This window comes from Lutjanus erythropterus, chromosome 1, assembly GCF_056507025.1.
Source record: "Lutjanus erythropterus isolate fLutEry1 chromosome 1, fLutEry1.hap2, whole genome shotgun sequence".
NCBI lineage: Eukaryota > Metazoa > Chordata > Actinopteri > Lutjaniformes > Lutjanidae > Lutjanus > Lutjanus erythropterus.
This window is the reverse complement of record NC_139317.1, coordinates 41,471,908-41,495,636: the sequence shown is the minus strand read 5'-3', so window position 1 is coordinate 41,495,636 and position 23,729 is coordinate 41,471,908. Positions and strand designations below refer to the sequence as shown.

General features: G+C 39.8%; 1 protein-coding gene across 1 annotated transcript in view; it reads right to left on the bottom strand.

Annotated features, from left to right (window-relative positions):
* LOC146333307 (protein MTSS 2-like) overlaps positions 1-16,605 on the bottom strand; it is a 37,984-nt gene extending 21,379 nt beyond the window's left edge. Inside the window, exon 1 of the mRNA XM_084725271.1 lies at positions 15,666-16,605. Coding sequence (XP_084581397.1) covers positions 15,666-15,752 — 87 coding nt within the window. The 5' untranslated portion in view covers positions 15,753-16,605. The remainder of the gene's footprint in view (positions 1-15,665) is intronic.
* Between the last annotated feature and the right edge of the window lie 7,124 nt (positions 16,606-23,729).

Genomic DNA, 23,729 nt, shown 5'->3' with positions numbered 1-23,729 from the left:
CTTACTTGAAATGATCCTTTTACAGACATTACATCAAGCACTGTTGTCATGTTTCTTTGTGAAATGAAATCACACTTTGGACTGTTTCTTTCTCTCTACCATGTTACAAGTTTCCAGTAGCATACATAGATTAGGGATGTACATCACCGATGGCTGACAGTCATTGACCACTAAGCCCTCTACCATTGAGACATTGGGATTGTGTCTTAGAAAGAAGGACTATGTATTGTGACTATGTGTCAGCCAGGGAACACAAAAACAAAGGATGGGTTTATTCTAATTATTATAATAGCACCTTGCCCCTGATTTACTAAAGGAAAAACAGCATGAATTACTGTCCAAATAGTAACTACTACCCTGCTTACGTACATGTAAAAAGTACAAAATGAAGTACAAAGTTACTGTCCATCACAATGTTCCACTTTGGACATCGTCATATGCCAATTCAGTAGGCATTGCTCAACCATAGCATGAGATGCACAAGTTTGACAACTGTCAGAAAAACATGCCAGCACTGATAAGAAGAACTGATCAGCTTGGATGCAGACAATTCTGATGAATTGGACAATCTGGAACCCACTCTCAGTGGTTCCAGTTCTCGATCCCCATCCCTACCAGACAGTCATGTGATAGAAGTCAGTGGTAGACTACAAATATTTGAATGAACTTAAAATTGTCCGTTATCTGCATCTCTTACTGTCAGTATACTAGGCCAGCTGGTTTGTCAGGCTGTGACTACTGGTTAGCTTGCCCTCCACAGTACCTTGCAAACTAGCCGTGCAAAAAGTCACTACATCAGCAAGCTTCTGCTTCAGTTCACTTTGCAAGGATACACAAATTATTTTCTCTACAACACCGGTCTGAGTGGGTGCCAAACAGAAACTTAGCTTTAACATTTGGTATGGACATTGTTATACATGAAGATTTTGTACACAGCAGACATTTACTGAAATCATTTTTGTGTTACTAAAGCAAAGATTTTAGCATTAAAAGACTGCAGAAATACAACAATCTTCCAAATGCACACCCTCACATGATAAAGGCTGCATTCCATGTGCTCCTTGGATGGGCCCATTTCCTGAATTGGGATGTTCATTCTTCCAACTTCAGTGTGTTCATGAGCTTTTAAGTCATAATGTGGAAACAAAACAGATACTACAAATGGTAGGATAGGGTTGTTGTTGTGCTTGTTGTAGCGTCTGAGTGATGGGTTGGCTGAGACCAGCGTCCCAGTGCAGATTCATGTTGCTATACAAAGTGATTTTGTCCCAGAACTTGTTGCCACACCAGTACATTCTCTAAAACCACTAAAATAGTTATAACCTCATAAAATATTACAACTTGCGTGTGACCCAAAACTAAATGAATAACAAATTACAAACCAAGCATTACTTTTGTCTGCCGTGTTTCTGCAAGTCATGTACCAAATTTTCTGGCCACTTTCTGAGTTGTTGTTCTGACTTGAGGGGGGCGTTCACATGAATTTTTCCCAGCCGGGATCTTGTTTTTTTCCCATTATTTCAACACCGCATGAATGCAGCAGTTAGTGCACAGTAGGAAAAGCCCAGGTGTAAATAAAATTTAAACATGACAAGTGAAAATGTGTGCTGTGGAAAAGACCTATTCTCAAAAATTGGATGTAAAGTGACTAGACCGTAAACTATCCCATCATCTTCTCTGAATTTTTCATTTGTTACAAGAAAAACATAAACATTGAGAGTGAATGAATTTAAATGTCCATCTGATGGACATACAGGAGCCGTGATGATGAGAGAGTTGTCCCTGTCTTTGTCTTCCTTTTTCCCACTGACACGCATCCCAGTCTCCGTTTCAAACAACAGCACCGTGGTGGGAAGTCCCCTGGACCACACAGACACAAACACACCACAGATTGGACTAATGATACGCTTCCACAGAGAATCTTCAGTTCTGCAGAATGGCCCAGAGTCATAGGACTTAATTGTCTCAGGCCTTTAAAGGGCTGGACAACAATGAGCAGTCTCTGTGAGGATACTGACCGGTTTACTTCCAGTTCTCCTGGTTTGTTGACGTTGTTGTTTTTCCAGTTTAGTACTTTAATGAGGCGGCAAAAGAGCCTCGGACACTGAACTCAACTCAAAAACATGCAGGATCTACATTCTTAAAATGAATTGAGACATGAAGGCTCACAATGCATCATGCATTTGCAACAAGTTCTTTGGTTACTTTGTATGTTTTTTCAACAGCCTAATTTAAAACTCCATAGTAATGTGACAACCAGGGTGACTGTGCAGCAGCTAAACCTTTAGGATGGTGTAAAAAGCATTTGACAGCTCACCTGGAGTTTGGCAACAGGCTTGTGGGCTGAATGCCAGGTGCTACAGTATAGTGAATTTATTAAAAGAAAACAAAAAAAAGAAAAAAAGGTGCCACTGATCACCTGGATATTACCATATGAGCAAATATGGCTTTAATGTTTAGTAGGGGAGAGCGGGTCCAAAAGTAACGTGGTGATTATAATCCAATCCCATACAAATCAGATATGCCAAACTGTGTCAGCGCATGCAGCATGCAACACTAACCAGAGCCACTACAAACCTTGTGGATTCGTCAGAGCCTACTGTTGCAGAGTTTTATCCACAAGACTGTTTTGGATGACGGTATTCAAATACACTCGAGCTGGCATGTTTTTTTAATAATAAATTGTGTTTATTGTGCACAGATTCACCAGATTGTTTAGCACTTTGTTTGCCATGTCTGAGTTTTTCAGCATAGAAGCAAGTCAGGAGTCATTGTCAGGATGGAAGTAACGGTTGTGTCTTTTGTCCCTCTTCAGTAACAAGTGTTTCTTTTGCCCCACCGTTGATGTGCTTACTGTGTAAAACTAAATTTTACTAAAGATGTTTCACATTTATACAAAACAGTACCGTGTATTGATAGAGCACACATGTGAGTTGCTGATCACAACAAGCATTACTTTCTGCCTGTGATGTTATCTTTTAAAATGATATTTTCTGAAAAATGTTACTCTCATGCCAGTTCTCCCCTATTTTTTGTAGTAGCAAGGAAAACAAGAAAGACCTTAAAATGACAATGCAGTGTACAGGTGAAATTATTAGTTGATTAATTGGTCAGCGGATCAACATAAAATGAATCACCAATAGTTTTCTTAATTGATTAAATGTTGAAGTCATTTTTTAATCAATAATAAGTTCCTCAAATATGACAATTTGCTTGTTGGTTGTTTAAAAATGTCACAACATATGTCACCTTGGGCTTCAGAAAAGCATAATGGGCATTTTTCACTGACAACATGCTATCAATGGACTAACTGAAAAAAATATTTGTTAGATTAATAGATAATGAAATGAATCGTTTGTTGCAGCTCCAATGCAGTGATGCTGCCAACCAGTTTGACGGGGTTTGAGAGAAACAAATTGGAAAAACTGCACAAACACAGGCATGTTACACTCGTAGAGGCACACCTGATGAGCAGATTGTACTGTCAGGGTCAGCAGCTCCACAGAAATTTCATCCTCTGCCCCTGTGAGCGAAGGTGCATGAGGAACGTCCACATGCAGGCCAGAATTTAAGACAGGCAGTACACAGTTAGCCAAAATGCAGACTGCACACATGTGAAAACATCTGCCTATGCAGACATCTGAAGCAGTAAAAACAGAACCACATGCATGTCCACTGTCCATGTCTGTTTTGAAGTTAATCCAGCCTTAAAGGCAGTATTTTCCCCCAAAAAACAATACATGCATGCATGTAACATGCATACAAAAATAATCCGTCTCAATCCTCACCCACAAGCCACCAGTGGCAGCAGCTTTGTCCACAGAGACCCCACCCTCTACCCATCCTATTTTCTCATTATATCACTATGCCTGGGATGCCTTACCAACTCAAAACATCAGTATTTGATGTTCTGGAAATGAGACTGAACAATCAACTGTCTTTCTGGATAGTTCAAGAAAGATGTAAAACTTCAAAGTATATGTTCAATTCTCCAATGCATTGCAAAAACGTTTCAGAAAATGTTTTGCCTTTATTAGACAGATACTTGTGATAGACAGAAAGTTAGGAGGGTATGACAGCAACAAAGGCTCCTGTCACCCGTTTTCAGTTCCTTTTTGGAACTGAACTTGTCATATAGTAATTGTAAAGGCAATAATTTAGTACAGGTCATGACACAGGACAGTCATCTATATGAAAACACTGCTATAAGGCCAGTATGAAACATTCATGGACACAGCTTAACTGTAAGAACACTAATCCACATGCACACATTGTGTTGTGTTTATGCTTTGTGTTGTTATGCGGTAAGTTTACACATACCGCGGTGTGAAGCATGGTCATGGCCAGAGAATATAAGCAAAGCAGATGTGGCTGACCAACACAAGCCACAGGCTCTTCCTGGTTCCCACCATCACTGAGCTGAGCACCACTGAACTCAAAGCAAAAACAAGGCCGCTGGCCTCTGTGGCTGATATGTGTCCAAGGAATTGCTGAAATGCTTATATCCCATAATTTTACACAGCACCAGTCCTCGCTATGAATCACCGAGTGAACATGAAGAACATAAAACAGTAGCTTTATTTCATTTTCGCTGTATGCCATACTACTTAATGTAACAAAGGAATCCCTTACAGAAACATCAGAAATCTAAGTTATTTTATCATGAATCTCTGAATGTCATTACATACAGTATATATATGAGTAAATTAACAATGATTGATAAAAAGGGCAGTTAAGAATGAATAATTGGGACACCCTTGTGGCTCCCTTGGTGGGGTGTGCACCCTATGGGCAGAGGCTGTGTCCTCAGCAGCAGCTCTGGGTTTGATTCCAGTCTGCGCCCGTTCACATCCACACCCAGTGAATTTAAACGGTCACCCAGGTGGTGAGACTGTCACACAGAAACAAATTGCTTGTTTGTCAAATCACATGATTTTCTTCCCTGCTCATTACTGTGCACAAATGAAGGCCTACTGTTGTTTGTAGGTCTCAAGACTCCTTCCGGTGCCGGTAGATACATAGGACCCTCCCAGCAGGGTGCATATTTAAAGTGAACAAAAAGCATGCATGTGGGAATAAAATTGCACATGTGCCTCACCTGCGCTGCTACAACTCCATCCTTGGGGACACACAGTAAACAACGATAATAACTATTCAATGCTAGAGCATTTCTTTTGTGCCCAAGGTACATCAAAAGGCAAGACAAAATCTCAAGGCACACATGTATTTGTGCAAAATAGCCTCTATAACACGTGTCATCGCCTGTAAATGAAACTTCACTGTTGTATATTGTACTTTAATAATATTTAGCGACACCTGCGAGCTAGTTCAGGCAGTCACCTCGAGCTGCGCTGCAATCACACGTGACACACCTCATGTACATACCAAACACATCCTTCTGATCTGGCGGTCTATTTAAACCACTAAAACTTCCCATCTCTCCCTCTGTCTGTCAGTGCCATTGCTGGTTTGCATCAGCGTCACCGCCTGTTCATTCAGCCCCTCCACCACCCCAGCATCCACCAGCAGGCTCCGACAGGGGGTCCAAGATATGTGTTCATCACTCCTCAGTATCTCTATGTTAACATAATCTGTGAGGAATGATGAGATCAGTGCCTAGACGCTGAAATCTAAGTATGTTCTGCTGTGTCAAAGAAACGCACCAGTGTACAATTAATCGCAAAATTATCAAAATCGCAGCATGGCCAAGTGCAATATCCAAATAGCAGAACCTGAGCCAATTTTTTGTTTTAAAGTACTGTAGTTCTGCCCTATAAAATCTTGTTCTCCAGATGAAAGAGTTTAGTACTGACACATGTCGATTTTTTTCAGTCAAAATGAAAATTGTAATGCAAAAATTATCATTTCCACGAATCGTATTGCATATCTCAGTCACAGTTTCAGTCAAATAATCACAATACGAGTTTTCTACTGTATCGTGCAGCCCTGGAGTGTTTAACAACCAAGACAAAGCATTATATATTTTACGTGCATCTTTTAAATAAGATCCCTTTTCAAAGTGCCTATTGACATTTTAAGTACAAATCCATGCACTAATAGTATGAAGATGAAGGAACAGGATTACAACAAGGTGAAAACAAACTAAAAAGCCTTTAAAAACCTTCCTGTCCTGTTCCTTAAAGCGCCGGGAAATCATGTTCTTCTTTATTCCATCCTATTACCCAGAAACCACTGGTCCATATAGCCAGCTGACCGTAAACATGACCTCTGCGTCTCGTCATATTACGCTGTGACCTGCGTGTGTGTATGTGTGTGTGCGGCTGTGTAATTCACTAGAAAGTTGCGAGACATAGCCTGCAGGGATATACATTGGCAGACAACTACATTATGCCCTCACACACACACACACACACACACACACACACACACACACACACACACACACACACACACACACACACACATTACACAATTTAATGCATGAGCATACGGGAATATATCACACTGTAGGTATATTATAAATGCTAAATATCCTTGTTTTAAATCACAGTAAGGAGGAATAACAGCATCCACCAAATTTCAAGAATATTACTATACGCTCCTTTACAACTCCCACTGTGCACTATTATTCATTTACAATTATGAGGTCTGTGCAACACAAAACAGACCGAGGTCAATTTGCATATATCACATACACGCAGATCCCACACACAAAGCGGACACACGAGGAGTAACCGTTGCCTTGGGTGGAGGATCTGCTGAGGAGAGAAAGAGGAAGGGAGGACCTGGCAAGGAGCAGGATGAGGAAGAGGAAGGTGATGGGGAAAGAGGAAGAAAAAGTGCTTTCTTAACAGCGTGGACTCAGTCTGCTGACACTGGCAGACGGCAGCATTTAGCTTGGCTCCTGTTGTGAACATGAGTGTGCACAACACCTCAAAGCACCGAGTACAGTAGTAGGTTTACTAGCAGAGATGAAAGCATATAATAAAGATGGGATGACTGGGTGGCAAACTGGCTACAGAATGTCTATGGTATCAGTGAATGAGACAGTTCACTGCTAAATGCAGCAAGAATGTTGACTAGTTGGCTGATCCTGCATCCCACCCCCGAAGAGAAAATAGTCCTGGTATTAGAGTATGTTGATCATTCCTGTTGTCTGGAAGTCGAGCCTGCAGCTCTTGGAGAGTACGACTACACGTGTGAAAAGGCTGTGTAAAGCCTTGTCTCAACTTGAAGCTACATTAGTGAGTACTAACACAACACGTCCAAATATTGGACCAAACTGTTGGCAGTTGAGTTGCATTGTGGGCGATGTAGGTGCGATGTTTTGACAAGGAAAAATGTATGGTGAAAAATGTTTATTTACACTGTCTATCTCTAGTCCAACAATGTTATAAGAGTTCAGTGTTAAATTGATTGAACATGCTTTTAATATTTAATATATAAATAAAGTCTGATTGGTTGATTGATTAAGAGAAGTTGGGATAAACCCCTTTTGCTGGATTTAGTGGCATCTAGCAGTGAGCTTGCAGATTGGAAGCACTTTCCCCTAACCCTCCCCTTCCATCTGTGTAGAAGAACCTACGGTGGCCGTGGAAGTCACAAAAGATGCAAAAGGCCCCCTCGAGAACCAGTATTTGGTTTATCCGTTCTGGGCTACTGTAGAAACATGACGGTGCAACATGGTGGCCACCATGGAAGAGGACCCCAGCCCCTTGTATATATAAAACACAACAATCCTTTTTTTCAGGGGATTATACACTAATGAAAACATACTTATGAATCAATTTCTGCAATATTCTGCCAATAAATCAATGTAAATCTTACACACTGGACCATTAAGGTGTTGATTTCAAGGTCTCTTAATGTTCTTGATTTAACATTCACAGCTGAGTGGACTGTGTGTGTCAAAACTACTTTGACCAAAAGGAAGTTCAGCTTAAACGAATAACAATTAAGAAAATGGAAGCAGCTGTTAAACTATTAAAACTTTTAAAGTCAAGCCATTCTATTCAGTTAGAACTACTGAAGATAAGATTGATTTTTTTTCAAAAATTCAAAATGGTTGTCTGTTGCCTGGTTTTCTGTCCGTTGATTTATTGATTAATGGAACAGTTGTTTCAGCTGCCAACTCCTCGATTTTAGCCTAATGTCATTGATGACACTGACGTCAATATTACTGATAACATGCAGTCAGTTTACGGAGAAATTAAACTGATTCGAATCATTTCTGCACATATAGAATATACAAACCAAGACCTAAAGTATAACAGTTTAAATATGAAAGATTTTGATTTGATAAATATTTGAACATTCATATCATGAATTACCACACTGTCAAGTCTGCATGTTCAGCATTTGTCAGCCTTTGTAGCCATTATCATTACATAGTGCATTTGAACATGGATCATGTGGACTGTGCCGTGCACAAATGGTTTTATAAAGATGTATCCTGTGTAGTTTCTGTGTGATTTAGGGTTGCGTGATTGGACGAATCTATTACCTATCGACGATGGGCTAAATTTATCACCGGTTGTTTTGTTTGTTTGTTTTTGGATGATTTTCAGGATGGTATTTATAATTTTATTTTGCTAATGTAATGGTCTTCAGAGTGACAGCAGCTGCTCCGTGCTGCACTCTCATCCAGTGGCACATTGCACAGCATCTCAGCCGGACCACGAGTGCGCTCAGCTGGGTGAGGAGTAAGAGCTGGTCATTGTTGGGAGAGCAGACAGATTAACGTAGATGGTTTGGGTGAGTTTTACATGTTTTTCTGTCGAGTTTGAGTGAAGTGTGTTTTATGAGGAGTTAACAAGCCAATTAAGCTCATTTTAGTTCAGTAAAAGAGAGAAACTTAGATTCAGATGGTGTGCTCTGTTTAAAAAGACAAACAGGTGTGAGAATATTTCATTTCTTGACACTGTAAGTTTATTTTGTTTACTGGACATAGTGAACGTATGCAGCGTCTGTAACATAATGAATTCACCGCTTGCGCACATCTCCCAGCTGAGACTCGAGAGGACAGGGGGAGGTGGGAGGAGGGGACGAAGATATTGTCAGCCGCCATTGGATGTGCTGATGATGGTCGGCTGGAGAATTTTAACATGAAGCCCAACCCTAGTGTGATAGTCTTGCATCTAACCAAAGCTGTCAAAACCAGCCTGTTTCCCAGAACCACTGAAGAAAAAAACTATTTATCCATTTGTTTCTTCTGACAAATGGCTTCTTCTATAAACGTCTATTAAACCACATTGTTTCCTGTTGAGTCAAAGTGAGTTTGGGGGCTGATGACTCAATGACTCTCATCCACTCAGTGATGTTCACTCAGTGCCTCTTCAGGGATTTAGGAATTTATCTATTCCAGACTTGACTGGGGCAGGAGTGTTTTTTGGCCCAGGTTGTAGTGACCCATATCTTTCAGAGTGACCTGGATAACATAAACAACGGGACCATTAGAAATCAAATGAATAATAGATGAGAACAGAGACAGTGTAAGAGGAGGGGAAGCAGGGACATGCCTTTAAAGTGGTATTCCTTGAAAATTTCCTATCCAGTTTTGTTCTACATTGTCTGTTAGTCTGGACACTTTGGTGATATTGTTCTTAACATATTTGCCTATGAGATGTGCCACAATGAACAGGATTATGTGGAGAAGGCCTAGCTATAACCGTGCTAACAGCCAGTTCTGGGAAGGTCAAAGAGTCAATTGAAACTATGGCTTTCTTTAAACTACAGCGTAGGGGTGGGCGATATGGCAAAAATATCATATCATGATTTTTTTTTTTTATTTTATCACAAACTTACGTGTATTTTTGAGACTAATTTGCAAGTTTCTGGTCAGTGCAACCAAACCATTTCTGTATGTAAAACAGTCTTGAACAGAGCCATATCTTTTGCAAGATAAAAGGTAACTGCTTCTGTTACCTCTTTCCACTGCTTGTTTGTCTTCTCATACAGAGTGCCTTTATCAAATGCCTGTGTTAATGTTGTCTGTTTGGGTCTAGCTGCTGCCTCTGGCTGTGGTGCAGCCGGTGGTCCCCTCGCTGTTTTGCTACTGTTTAGGGTACTTTCTCTTCAAGTGATTGAACAAGTTCGTCGTGTTGCCATCCGATGTGCGAACTGTCTCTGTGCAAACTTTGCAAATTACCTTTGTTTGCGCTTTGTCATTTGGGAAAAAGCCAAACCAATTCCATATAGTGGAAGTGAAGTTTTTTTAGCGACCAACTCCTCCGTTTGGCTTTCAGCCACGGCTCTTCATGCGGCTACCACTACACACACAAACAAGGAGGTGGGTAAGAAATTGCATCACTGCCCATAATTCGCTATTATTGGTCGGTCAGGTTGACGACGTAATACGTGTGGTGCGTCGGTGCATCAGCATAGAACTGCAATTTATAGAATGTGACCTAGACGATCCATACGATCTCTACACTTTCTAATCCTTCACGATCTAATATCGTCATATCGCACACCCCTAATACAGCGTGACATCATGCTGCTCTGTCACCCAGGGGGCAATTCAGCAAGTGCAATGTTGCCTATCAAAAACACCACCACTGCTGAGAATCCACCATTACTGAAGGTAATTTGACGAGAATCAGTTGAGATGTGGTGTGCTGAAACAAATCTGACATCTCACAGTACCGCAATATGTCTGTGTGCCTCTCACTTTATCCTCCACTCGGTTAAAGAGCAGTACAGATGCTGTGTCATAGGTGCTGATGTTGCTATGCAACCAGTCCAGATGGTTTTCACAGGAATGAACATTTTTTTGCTGTTGCATTTTGTGTCTGTTATCATCTCAAAATTGTTATATTTGGCAAAACACTCATTTGGAAATAGAGGGAACCCTTAAAACAGCCTTGATGTATAATCTGCATGATGGTGCTTCCCATCATACAGTCCTCAGAGGAATCTCCTCCATGTTTACCAAAGTACAGATGAATGGCCAAGGTAGCTGACACTACTAATTTCCAATCACAGGGCCAGCGATTCTGAATATCTCTATCGTTGCCATGTCAACAGTCCAGGCACGGCAGACACCCCTGGTACTGAGCACACCTTCATTTAGACTTCACGAAGACGCTGTCACACCCAATGAAATCATTCCAATCATTTAATCTGATTTCTTGTAGTCGTGGACAGTTCCATTCACAAATTCCCAGAGCCTGTGAATGACGTCATGAAAATGCTTATTTTGTCCAACCAACAGAAAAAAACCCAAAGATATTCAATTTACAATCATATAAAACAAACAAAAGGATTAGCGTGTATTTAGCAGTATCTAGTGGTGGTGATAGATACCCTAAACCTTACACGCCGGGCAAAGCAGCAAAACTGTTTGTTGAATAAGGAAACTAAAACTTTGACTTAAAATGACAAAAACATGGGGGAAAAAATGAAAACCAGGAAAAAAAAATAGTTTTTGTATCTTAAATAATTAATGATCAATTGATTGTTAGCATTTTCAACTATACGTTAAAGGAAATTTCACAAAATTTGCAACCTTTATTTTGAGAGGTTCAAAGTAACTAATACTCTGAGTAGTTTGTGACAAATACTATGTACTACTACTATGAATATTACTTTTACTTAAGTATATTTCTAACACCAGTACTTTTACTTGTAATTGAGTCATATTTTAGAAATGTAACAGTACTTGTACTTGAGTACAGATTTCCAGTATTCTTTCCACCTCTGAGTGTTGTGAGTGCTGATTCCTATAATTCTTTGCACATTTCCTTTACAAAAGTCATTTTTAATGACCTGTGTTTTCATGGATCTTGTTTTTCCTGTTGATTAACAACCAAAATCTTTATCCCTATGCTACAATACATACACTATGACTGTTCATACTGCAATAAGTAGCCTTTTCTCAAGTTTTGGGGAAAAATTATGTGTTATGTAATATAATTATTTTGGCTTTTGCTTGTACACGGTTTTAACTGAAAGTGTGTGATACAAACTGGTGGAATTGAGCTTAAAAGATGAGGGCAGTTAACAGGCAGGGATGATATAAGAAAAGATTAGGGTTGCCCCTGACTTAAGTTTTTCCTAGTCGACCAGTAGCTGTTAGGTTAAGCCAACAGTTGACAAGTCGCTGCATTGTTCTTATATTAATTTAATTCTGGGGCACAAAGCCAGCTGCCTGTTAAATACGGTGATGACTCGGATTGTTTTAGAACAATCAGCTTGAGATGATTCGTAGTTGATTTCATAGTCGATTGATTGGTTGGTTATTTCTTCAATTAATCAATTAATATTATTTTATTGTTTAATGTCAGCAAACTATGAAAAATATCAATCAGTGATTCCCAAAGCCTACGATAACTTCCAACTCATCAGCACTATGGGTAATGTGTATTTGCAAATTAAAATGCTAAGTTACAAACTTGCTCCTCTGACGTTGCGTGCCTCCTGTCCCTGTCTGAACCCACCATGTCTACATCGTCCCCAGAGTCAGTCAGAGCCGCTGTAACGTTAAATCTCCTCAGGTGCTGTGTTCCCTGTCCGTTGACCTAAGAGGCTGTATCCCATAGGACCGCTAACTGAGCTAACTTGCATATGGAAGCTATAGCACAGTTAGCAGCAGTGCACCAGAAAAAAAAAACAATACCCAGGCAACAGCTCCTGGTTGAGGTGGGGTTTTTTTTATTCTGTGACTAACAAATAAATGAAAACATGGCTTTTGTTACTGCCCCTCGACGTCAGGCACACACTTACTGACCCACCCACCTGTACCTTTTGGTGGCTGTATCAAATGTTGCCAGAGAGCACTTTTAACATGTAGTTCTTGTTGTGAAACAGTTTGGGTAGGTGTCAGCACAAAAGCTATTTGGGTAGGTTCCGGATAAACCGAAGTTTGGGGCTACAATAAGTATTTTACATTAGGTCCATCATATGATGTGGTTGTTATTACACGCCAACAGTGTAACCGATAATTTAACAGCATTTCCACAGGTTTCTGGACGGAGTTTTTCATTTGTGTTTGCAAACCAGACCAGTTGGAAAATTACAAGTTTAGTCTTTTAAAATCTGGCTCAGACTGCTCACGTTAACTTAATTTTGGATTCTTGTTTTCTTGTCAGTCATTTCTCAATGCACAATTGATCTGATTAGAAATGGTTCTATATTTACTGTACTATTGGAAAGAGGGCTGTGTAATGAAAAGAATCTGGCAATACGATATGTATCATGATACAGGTAGGTACAGTTAAAGTTCAATTTAATGCAATATATTGAGTAGAACTGCATCAATTAATTGATTATTAATCAATTATTAAATTAATTGCCAACTATTCTGATAATCAATTAATCAGTTTGAGTAATTTATTAAGAAAGAAAAGTCTAAATTATCTGATTCCAGCTTCTTAAATGTGGATATTTTCTGGTGTCTTTGCTCCTTTGTAACAGTAAACTGAATAACTTTGGGCTGTTGACAAAATAAGACATTTGAGGACGTCATCCTGCACTTTGCTAAACACTGATCAACATTTTCACAATCATCTGACATTTTGTGGACCAAACAACTATTAATCGATTAATAGAGAAAGTAATCGACTATGAAAATGATCGTTAGTTGTGGCACTATCTGAGTTTAAAAAGTTCACCTTTTCAGCCGATCAGGGCAGTGAAGATAGATAAAAGCAGTGCCATCTAGTGGTCAGGGGTGTACACACAACACAAAATGAACCACTGCCATGAATCTTTGCATGTTTCACGATACGGTGTTTTGAGAATTGATACAGTATAATTAATAATACATACATATCTATAAGGGATCAACTGAAATAACCCATTACCAACTATTATTATCAAAACTTCTCCAGTCAAACAATCCTTGCATTCAAACAATTTGTCCCCAGATCAGGGAGAAAAAAAACTACTTCTTGTATGTTTTTTTTCTTTCTCACAGCCAGTCTCTGCCAGCATTGTTTGATTTAATGTGATGTGTGATTGGCCCGTTACCACAGTAGATACAGCCCCGACAGTCTGTGGTGTGGTGAGGTGAGGTTGAGCGTGGTTTATTGGACAGAAATGGCTTTAATAAAAATGTATCAAATTAAGTACTTTATTGGGTACAGGTATTTTTTAAATGGTACCCGGTCCTAGTGATACTCAAATGTTCCGATATTTTCTTACGCCTCTCACTGGAAATATTCTTTGACCCATGTGTCATGGTTTGGATTAGTATTGACTGGATATTCAGGATCATGCTTTCTCCTACTCCTACATGTCTCACTGTAACAACAGAAAGCCAATAATCTCTCCTCATGGCACAGTAAACATAAAGCACTGCTCACGACCTCTAACATTTGGGGTCATACAGAGTCAGATAGAAGAATTTGGAAGAGAAAGTCCTCATCTTTTCACAGAAGGGAGTCATGCAGGCAACAGGACAACCACATCTGTCTATTTCATCTCTAATGGACATAACAACTACAGATCTTACTACTCATGTCACAGAACCCCCATTAATGATGCAGAAATGCTCAATATTTAGAAAGGGAGAGACAAAGAGAGAAGGGAGACATGGAATGACAGGCAGACAGAGAGGCGTGCAGAGCTGCATGGGCGTCTGACAGGCAGACATATTGACAGAGACTGTATCATGAAGCATCTGATGGACGCTTTCATCCAGAGAGCATCTTCACAGCGGCACGAGTGAACATTTAGCATGGGTGGGCACTGGACCACTGAAGCCTGGCAGTGCCATGCTGGAGCCATCAGGCAGAGAGACCGATCAGACAGAGAGACAGACAGACGGGAGGGCAGAGAAAACAGACCGACAGACAGGGAGGGAAGCTGGGTGTCTGACGGCTGCGCGGCTTCTCACGCCTTCATGTTTTGCTGCCAGATCAGGCTGACAGAAAATCAATGACGCTGCACTCTGATGGAGACGCACATTGAAAAAGGCGAGGACGAGCCAGCGAGGCTGAATATGCAACAGTCATGTCTGTGTCTGCTCTCACACACACGCACGTTTTAGCTCAGAAGACGGCGGTGAGAGTGATGATGATGATGACGATGAAGCATCTCAGGCAATTAGGCTTTCTACTCAGGTCCACATGTGTAACGGAATGTGTCAAAGCTGCAGCCTAATGCACATATGGCTCCATCGACGGACACAAACGTGATTGGAGGCCTCTCTAATGTGCCAGTTTGCCTCATGAATGGAGTTCAAGTTCATTTAGGCACTGCTCACCTACATGGGGCTTTTATAGGAGCTCCAGCGCTCTCATAGGTTATTCAGTGAGACAAACAGACAGAAATATACGCAGGTTATCGTAGGACGCATCGATAAACCTGTGTGAAAGCAGCGGAGGGACTATTTTGTGAGAGTGCCAGTCCTGTTTTTGCATGGGGGCATCATGTCAAGCATGTCCGATAAAGGATGCATTGACGTTTACATGCGCAGCCGATATTCAAGGAGGAGAATGAGGTGGAGGAGGAGGGTTTCACACCAGCAACCCGCCGGGCCGCAGCATCCCTGTCAGATAAACGGTGCCAACGCTCCATCTCAAAGCGAAATGTGACCGAAACCAGCTTATTAGCAGAGGTGTGTGTGTAGACATCTTAAATTATAAAGCGAGACAGCAGCTCCATGATGATCAGGCTGTGTGGTTATTCTCATGGAGGGAGCAGCACATGTGTTTAACCACCATCACAGATCCAGTGAGACGTAAAAAACAGCTTTTATTTACCTTCATGTCGTTGACAATCGCCTGGAACAGACCCCCGAGGGCCCCGCATTCCTTCTCCACGGTCTCCATGTTTGCCAAATCCACCATTCACCGGAATTTGCAAAAGCGCGCACCAACTGCGCGCTACCAACACCCAGCAGGAAAAAAAATACAAAAATGTATTTCCACAAAATCACGACCACCGGTGCTCCTCCGGTTTCTCCTTCAAACCGGGGGAGAGCGGCAGGAACGGAGGGATGCAGCGAGAACAGGAGGAGGAGGAGGAGGAGGGGTGGAGGAGAAAAAAGAAAAGATGCCGAAAGAAACGGCTCGCGCTGCGGTCTCTCTTCCTGGCGGAGGGAAGATGGGTTGTGAGAGAGGAAAGATGGTCTCTCTCTGTCTGTGTCTGTCCCCGGCTGTGGCTCAGTCAGGCGGCGGCGAGGCGTTCAGGCGGTACCGGGCCGATCACCGCTCATCTTGGCGCAGCCAGCAGCGCTCCGCGGAGTCGTCGGGGACGCATGTGAATGCAGCAGCAGCAGCAGCGGAGAACCGGAGCGATGGATCGACGCGTACGCGTGTGTGTTTGTGAGTGTGTGTGTGTGTGTGTGTGTGTGTCAGGGTCTGTGCCTTTGCGTCCGTGCATGCGTGTGCGCGGAGGTAACGGCAGGCTGTGATTGGTGCAGAGGCGGTGGGCTCAGCGGTGCGGGGAGAGCAAGCCAGTAATACGATCCACGCAACTGCAAGGGAGTCAAAAAAAAAAGGAGGCTGGACAACTCTGGACGGCCTGTCACATGGCCACACGCACGAACACACACACACTCACACACACACATACCGTAGACCACCAGAAAAAATTCAGCAGGGGGTAAATGTCAAATAGATTTAGCTACTAGAAGACTGTGTGCATGTGTGTTGGAATGTGTCCTGCTGACCCTGATTAATCACTTTTATTTGAAATATCACTTTCATAACCCCTCAGTGACCTATAGGGACTGTTATTTGAGGAACTTTATAGAACACAAGCACCATTAGAAACCGTGATCCCCCATGAAATTCCAACTGTTCTGCAGTGGTGGACCTAGGCTGTCTGAGGGGCAGGGGCGACAAATAAGGGGCACCAGCTGTACCTGGTGGGGGACAAGTGCACCGAAAACTGTTCTACATTTCAGGTGAAAAAGTTCCAGTTCCTGGGTTAAATTAAAATTGATTTATTATAAAACAGCCGCTACAATTCTGTAATAAAAACACAAACAGGGACCATGTTTAAAGATACAGAAAGGCCACTGGAAAGGCACTTTAACGGGCACTTTACCACATTTCGTCCACTGGAAGTGCACCTTAGAGGGAACTTTGCCACATTTTGGCCTCCTTGCCCCTCCTTGAATTCATCAATGCTATTCTGGATCTATAAGATAAAAGCAGTGATAAAAGACTGGGATGGGAAGGTTGCAACATGGACGTTCTCTCTTCTAACACCCATGTCAAGAATATGCCGTTAAGGAAGTAAGGAAGTAACCCCTGTCATTGAGTCTACAGACACAAATCAGCCCAATTTGATCAATTATGCCATTTATAGTAGAAAACTGATTTTCACATTGAAATTGCAAAGTAAAAAAACAGAACTTGTTTTCTGTTTATTAGTTGAGAATTATAAATGTATATCATCTGTTAGACCTATCTATAGCTGTGTATCAGTGGTTTTATTTATCATGCTAGCTTATCTTTGGTGAGGTAAAGTGTGAGGAGGGCCAACAGAGGTCTCATTAGTCCAGACATGTGTGCATGTCAGGCTGTTTCTATGTCAGAGAGTCAGAGTCTGAAAGAGGTGATTATGCTCTGAGGTGAATTTGACGCTTTGGACTAATTTCATAAAGTTGAAACTTTTGACATAACCCACATAAAGTGATTCACATGAGAGAGTAACATGGTCATTTGCTTGTAGGACTAACTGAAGCATTATTGCCTGTTATATGCCAGAAATAGTAGGTTTTCTTTTGTTTTCATTTATTTGTTTTGTTATCGATTTATTAAACCATTACATTTGTCCTGCACCTGTTTCCTTCATCCCGACAGAGAGGGGCAAAAGTACCAATATGCATCATCGATTTCTGGTCCGACTGTGTTCAACCCATTTGTCCAAAATAAAAGAAAGTAAAAAACAGATTTGTATTGATCAAGGGCATGTGCATGTTAAAATATAGTTACTCTAAATAAATGCATCTCTGTGTAAAGAGGGAAAGAGGAAAACATATTTTCGCCCCCCTCAAGTTTAGACAATGTCACCCAAGGGCCTCCATGGGGAAATGGACATTCACCTATTTTTTGACTCCCTAAACCCATTATTACCCATTATAATATTCTCTCTGGACTACTTGTCATCTGTGATATTTTAACTATTTGTCTCCGCTTCTTTAGTAAGTTCCTGCACTTGATGATGATCTATAAGCCCAACGGTGGTTCTGGACACCCTATTGAGTGTCTTCCTCCTATTTTATATCAAATTTTGTTTATATATGTGTACATATATATATACATATATATATATATATATATATATATATATATATATATATATACATATATGTTTTTCAATAGTTGTTTAGAGAATGTTTATTGAGTGTAATCTATTGAGTCAGACACTTTATGAATGAAGGATTATGTGCACTACCATGTGTATGTGTATTTATACAGTGATTATACACATGTGTATACACACATGTTGTATCTATATACTATTTTATCACATTAGAGACTCATGTGACTGTATCATGTGCATGTAAATGTCGTCATACAGTGTCACTGTAGTCTTATAAAGAGCAGTTATGCTCTAAACATCACTGCGGTTCATTGAATAAATAAGTGGACAAGTGGAGCCCTGCAGTGTGCCAGCTGGTTATTTGTTCATTTCACTATTACTGGACCCTTCTTTTAAAATGCAGTGGTACTGATTTCTTACATGGACCATCTATTTGTCCTCACATGTACGGCACAACTATCATGTAACACAGAAAACTGAGGAGACTTCAGTTTTTGATTTTGATGAAAGTCTCATTCTATGTTGAGGTTCAACTCTGGTTTGACTGAAATCTGTTTGACTTCACTCTGTCAAGAAATTATGATGAATGTTAGCTCCTAATCTGGCTGTCGTCTGTGTAGGTGGTGCACCCAACCTGTTACCTTGAAACAAAACATCATGGAATGCAACCACAGAAGAAGAAACACTATTTTTGGTCACAAATTCCTTTTGCACTACTTAGTTCAGTAATTTGTTCTTTTATTTTATTGGAATTGGATTTGCATGGAATTATGCAATTTAACATAATGCCAGTACAGAACATGAAACTGATGTTCTGAACAGAACGGTGACAGAACAGAGACTTTATAGCTGTTGCTAATTTTCAGCTCTTGTCTCTGGTTGGCTGTCACATGTACAGTATGATTAAAATAATGTTTCCAATATCATAAAATCACCTGCAATACAAAGAATGATATAATAAAACACCACAATACAACAATGCACATGCCCATAATTTAAAGTACAAATGAGCTGAAATGGGTACAGCTGGGGTTTGCCTTTCTCCAGTACCCAACTTTTTTGTAAAGGGATTTTATATCTGGAATTAATTTGATTTCAGTTGGTAATATATTTCAGAGTGACATCCCAGTGTAGTGAAAGCTGTCCAAATTTATCTATAAAGTGGTATTTTAAAGTTGCCCTTCAACATGCTCCTAGTTACGTTTTTACTATCTGGAAAGAGGCTCTGTGGCCAGTCTGTAAAAAGTGCCAACACTCAAAAGTCTCTTCTGAATATTCTTGTTTTATTTTGATGCAGGTCAATGTGGTTGCAAGAAGTTCTTCATATTTCCAGATTTTTTTGTCAGCTAAACCTAAATTTTGTAGCATTTTGACAACATAACTCTGTGACTTTATGTTTCAAATCATTTAGCATTAAAAACCATACAGAAATATCAGTCTTTTTAATGCTCATCTATTATCTTCTTCTTCTTAAAAATTACTCTCCCTGAGACTTCGGTGGTAAATTATTTCTTGTGAGACAGATATTAGCTTGTATCAGTTAATTTGTGCTATCAGAAAGTTAACCACCCCTCAATTCCTTCAACTGCGGACATTTTTTTAAATATATAAAACAGTAATGTCAGACTTAAACTGTTTTCTCTTTTTTTAACATTGCAGACAGTGAAAACAATTTGTGAACATAACATTGACTTGTAAAGTTGATAAAAATTGACTTTGTAGCAAGTAATTGATTATTTACACATCCGACAGTTTACAGAGCAGAGTTAGCATTCATCTGGAGTCATGTTTGCAAATGTAATACCAGTACTCAACCTCTTTTAGCTCTGTTTTTTTAGCTTCTGCATTGTAGGTCTTTAGAGCTTTTCTGCCTGCTACAGGTGAACACAACCTTTTGTGATCGTTGGTAGTGCACCAAAACAGTAAGCCAGCAGTATCACAATAGAGTGAAATTAAAGGCACAGTTCACCCAAAACTGAAAATTCAGTCACTGTCTGCTCACCCTCATGCTAGCTGGTCAGGTTTGGTGTTGTAGTCCACAAAACACTGCTGGAGTTTCACAGGAAAACAGTTTTGCAAAATCTCCCAAACAATTAAAGTGAATAGTGACCAGTTTTCAAATGAAAAAAAAAAAAAAAGCTGAAAAAAAAAAACCGAAATGCCTCCATACTCGACTCTGATGTAATGCTCCTAAAGCTCTGACTAGCCAAGTTGACTTGAAAGACATCATCCCCACCATGTTTCCAGTCTAAATCTTCACTGTCGATCCTTAGCTTGGGGCCACATTCATGTGTGCCTTACACCAGACAAGCAGTATGGAGGCATCTGGGGTATTTTTCTTTGGTTTTTCACTTTAACTTCAATCGTTTGATTGTTTGGGAGATTCTGCAAAGCTGTTTTCCTGTGAAAACTCCAGCAGTTTTTGTGGTCTAGAAAAACTAAGCTAGCCCCATCTTCAGTCGTGATGAGGTTGAGTAGATAATGACTGAATTTTCATTTTTGGGTGAACTGCCCTTTTAAAACTGTGGACGTGGACCTATATAAACACTATAAAATGTTTAACTGAACTCTGATAATGTTGATTTTGAGTTGTATTCTTCATGTAGTAGGTGATCCTGAGAAACGATATAAATATATTAAGATGACTGCTGTCATAGGTTTCATAACTGCTGTTGATATCACCATGCCTGTAGTGTCAACAGTTATGTAATTCTGTAAAAAGCCACAACTAAGAACAAAAATGTTTCCTGAGGCAGTTCTCGCATGAATAGAAATCCTTTCAGAGGGGGTCTGCTGTCTAATGTGGATCTCTTTCAGCGTCCTTCCTTGACATGAACAAAGCAGCTGCTTTAAACATCATAGTTTAGGTAATATTCAGTTTTGCTTGCAGGTTAAAAATAAATATAACTAAGATAAAAGAGTGAAAAATAGAAAATTCACAGTGTGTGTCTGAATAAACCTGGAGATAAAGAGCAGGGATTTGTGTATGTGCATGCACAATGTACTGTACTGTACAGAGTATTCAAGTAACATGATACCGTAAGCAACCAGAATGATTTTGGAAAGGTCAGAGGTCACGTGCCCTGGATATTCCTGTGACCACAAATGGATCATGTGAGAGATGAGTTCTTGGAAACCTGACAGCAATGCAGAGTGGTAGATGGGATCTGTTTCTTCTATCAGTTTCAGGGAGTAAGATGTTATTGTCAGAATTGGGTGTCTAAAATAATATATTTTGATTGGAACAGCCTTTGTGTTGAGCTGAAAGAACTCCAGACGCCATGTACTCTATTCAAAATAAGTAGAAAAATGCAATTCCAACTTAAACGTTCATATCTTTATTTTCTTTAAAACCTTTTCAGCTCTGCTACGCTTACATCCTCAGCCAACATTTCCATCTTTCAGAGGCTGTAGCAGGCTCATGAAGGTAGTGTTATCATATGAAACTAGAAGACCTAAGGCATCCCTTGGTACCAATCATGTCAGGCACATAGCTTGTCACGAAGGAGGAAAAAATAACACATCAAAGCTGGTTAAATTTTGTTCACGGAAAAACTGGTATGTTCCAAAAGGGGTCCTGACCTCTCACTTCAAAATATCTGAAGGAAAATGGGTTCTATGGGTACCAAAGAGGGTTCCCTTCACAGACATTCCAAACAGTTTTGTGCAAAAAATTATGCAGTTCTTTGCATGCAGTGTAAATGTGTCATTTTTGCCTGTTCTATTTCAGTGTCTCGGCATATTGGGGTCTCTAAACAGTGCTGGAATAGCATAACTTGGGTATGACTGGAAAGCTGAGACTCTCGTGAATTCAGTGAGACTAACTGTATTCACGTGTGATAATGCTGGTCCTGATAGTAGCCGTTGTATTGTGTTAAGACTGTATAAAATGACTTATTGTGATCTCTGGGATGGTCAGAGCCTCATAAAACTTCACAACCACAAACTAGAGGTTGAGAAGATCATTGAGAAGATATATGACTTTCCTGGCTACACTGATAATAATGTTGTCCATAAGAATATCCAGAACATGCTTGCCATTCAATCCAGAAAAATGCAATTCTTAACAGTTTTTGCTACCAAATCACATCAGGAATGTGGTATTATGGGAGTTTTTTTTTGTTTTTTGTTTTTTTGTTTTTTACCATTTTTTAATCTGTGTAATAAATGGTATTAAACCAAATATAGCTGCAACAACTTATGAGACATGATAGAGGATGGGGATAGCCATAATATACTTACTTAGGTTCTTATACACTCTAAACCTTCAACACTTGAATAGGCACGTAAAGAAAATACAATGTTTAGTACAGATTTACAGAGGTGGTACAAGCGCACACAGTCTGTACTCATGCTTGTGTAAAAAACTCTGGTAAAAGTAGAAGTATTGATTCAACTTCAAGTCAAAGTGAAAAAGTGCAGGCTGTGAAATGTACTCAAAATATGAAAGTAAAAATTCAGCCTCTGAAGGACATTTCTTTTTAATGTTGTTGCCTCTTTTTCATCTTGTTAGTTTTTAAATCTTGTTTCATCTAATATGTGTTTTTTGTCTTCTTGTGTCTTTTGGTTTGTTTTCAGTCTTGTTACATCTTTTTTTGTCGTGTTATGTCCTTTACCTTATTTTTCATCTTGTTACGTCTTTTTAGTCTTATGTTTTTTTTCCTTTGTTTTTCATCTTTTCGTGTATTCTACATAGTTTTTAGTGTGTTCATGTTTGTTTGGCTTATGAGTTCATTATCTTGTTTTGTCTGTCTGTTGCATCTTTTTTCATCATTTTTCATCTTGTTGTCTTTTTAATGTGGTTTTTGTCTTGTCACATATTTTTTGTTTTATGTCTAACATTGTTTTCCATCTTGTTGCATCTTTTTTGTCTTGTCATCTTTCATGTAATGTTTTATCTCATTACTTTTTTACGTCTTGAATTTTTGTCTTGTTATGTCTTTTTTTTTGTCTCGTTACATTTGACATGCTTAATACACAGGGATGGATACACAAAGAAATCTTCCTTTCTATGGGTTATTGTCCCATCCATGTAGGTTGATATCAGTCTTGATGTTGGGAAGGTACCACACAATGATATAAAATAATAATAATCAATAATTTCCCTGATATGCATTAAAACTAAAGGAAGAAGCCTGGTCTGAAAATGTAAGGAGTAGAAAGCACAGACATTTGTGTTCAAATGTAGGGAGTAAAAGTAAAAAGTTATCAGAAAAATAAATACTCAAGTATAGATACCTGAAAAATCTGCTATCTCCTACTAAAGATCCCCTTTCACATTTTGTCAAAAGACAAAAAAAAAAAAATGTCTATGATAGTGAGGGGGGAATGGAAGAGGTTAATATTACTAAAACATGAGTTTTTATGACACACTACAAGGTTTTCATCAATTTGTTCATCAGTGACAAAAAGTTACAGTACATTTAAAACCTTTTGTTTACCAAGTTCCCTCTGAGGGAACATTGATCTAGGACAAGGAATCCTTGTACCTACAGAGAGCAGGTGACAACAGGCACACACACATGCTCAGCTCTAAGCTCGTGCCAAAT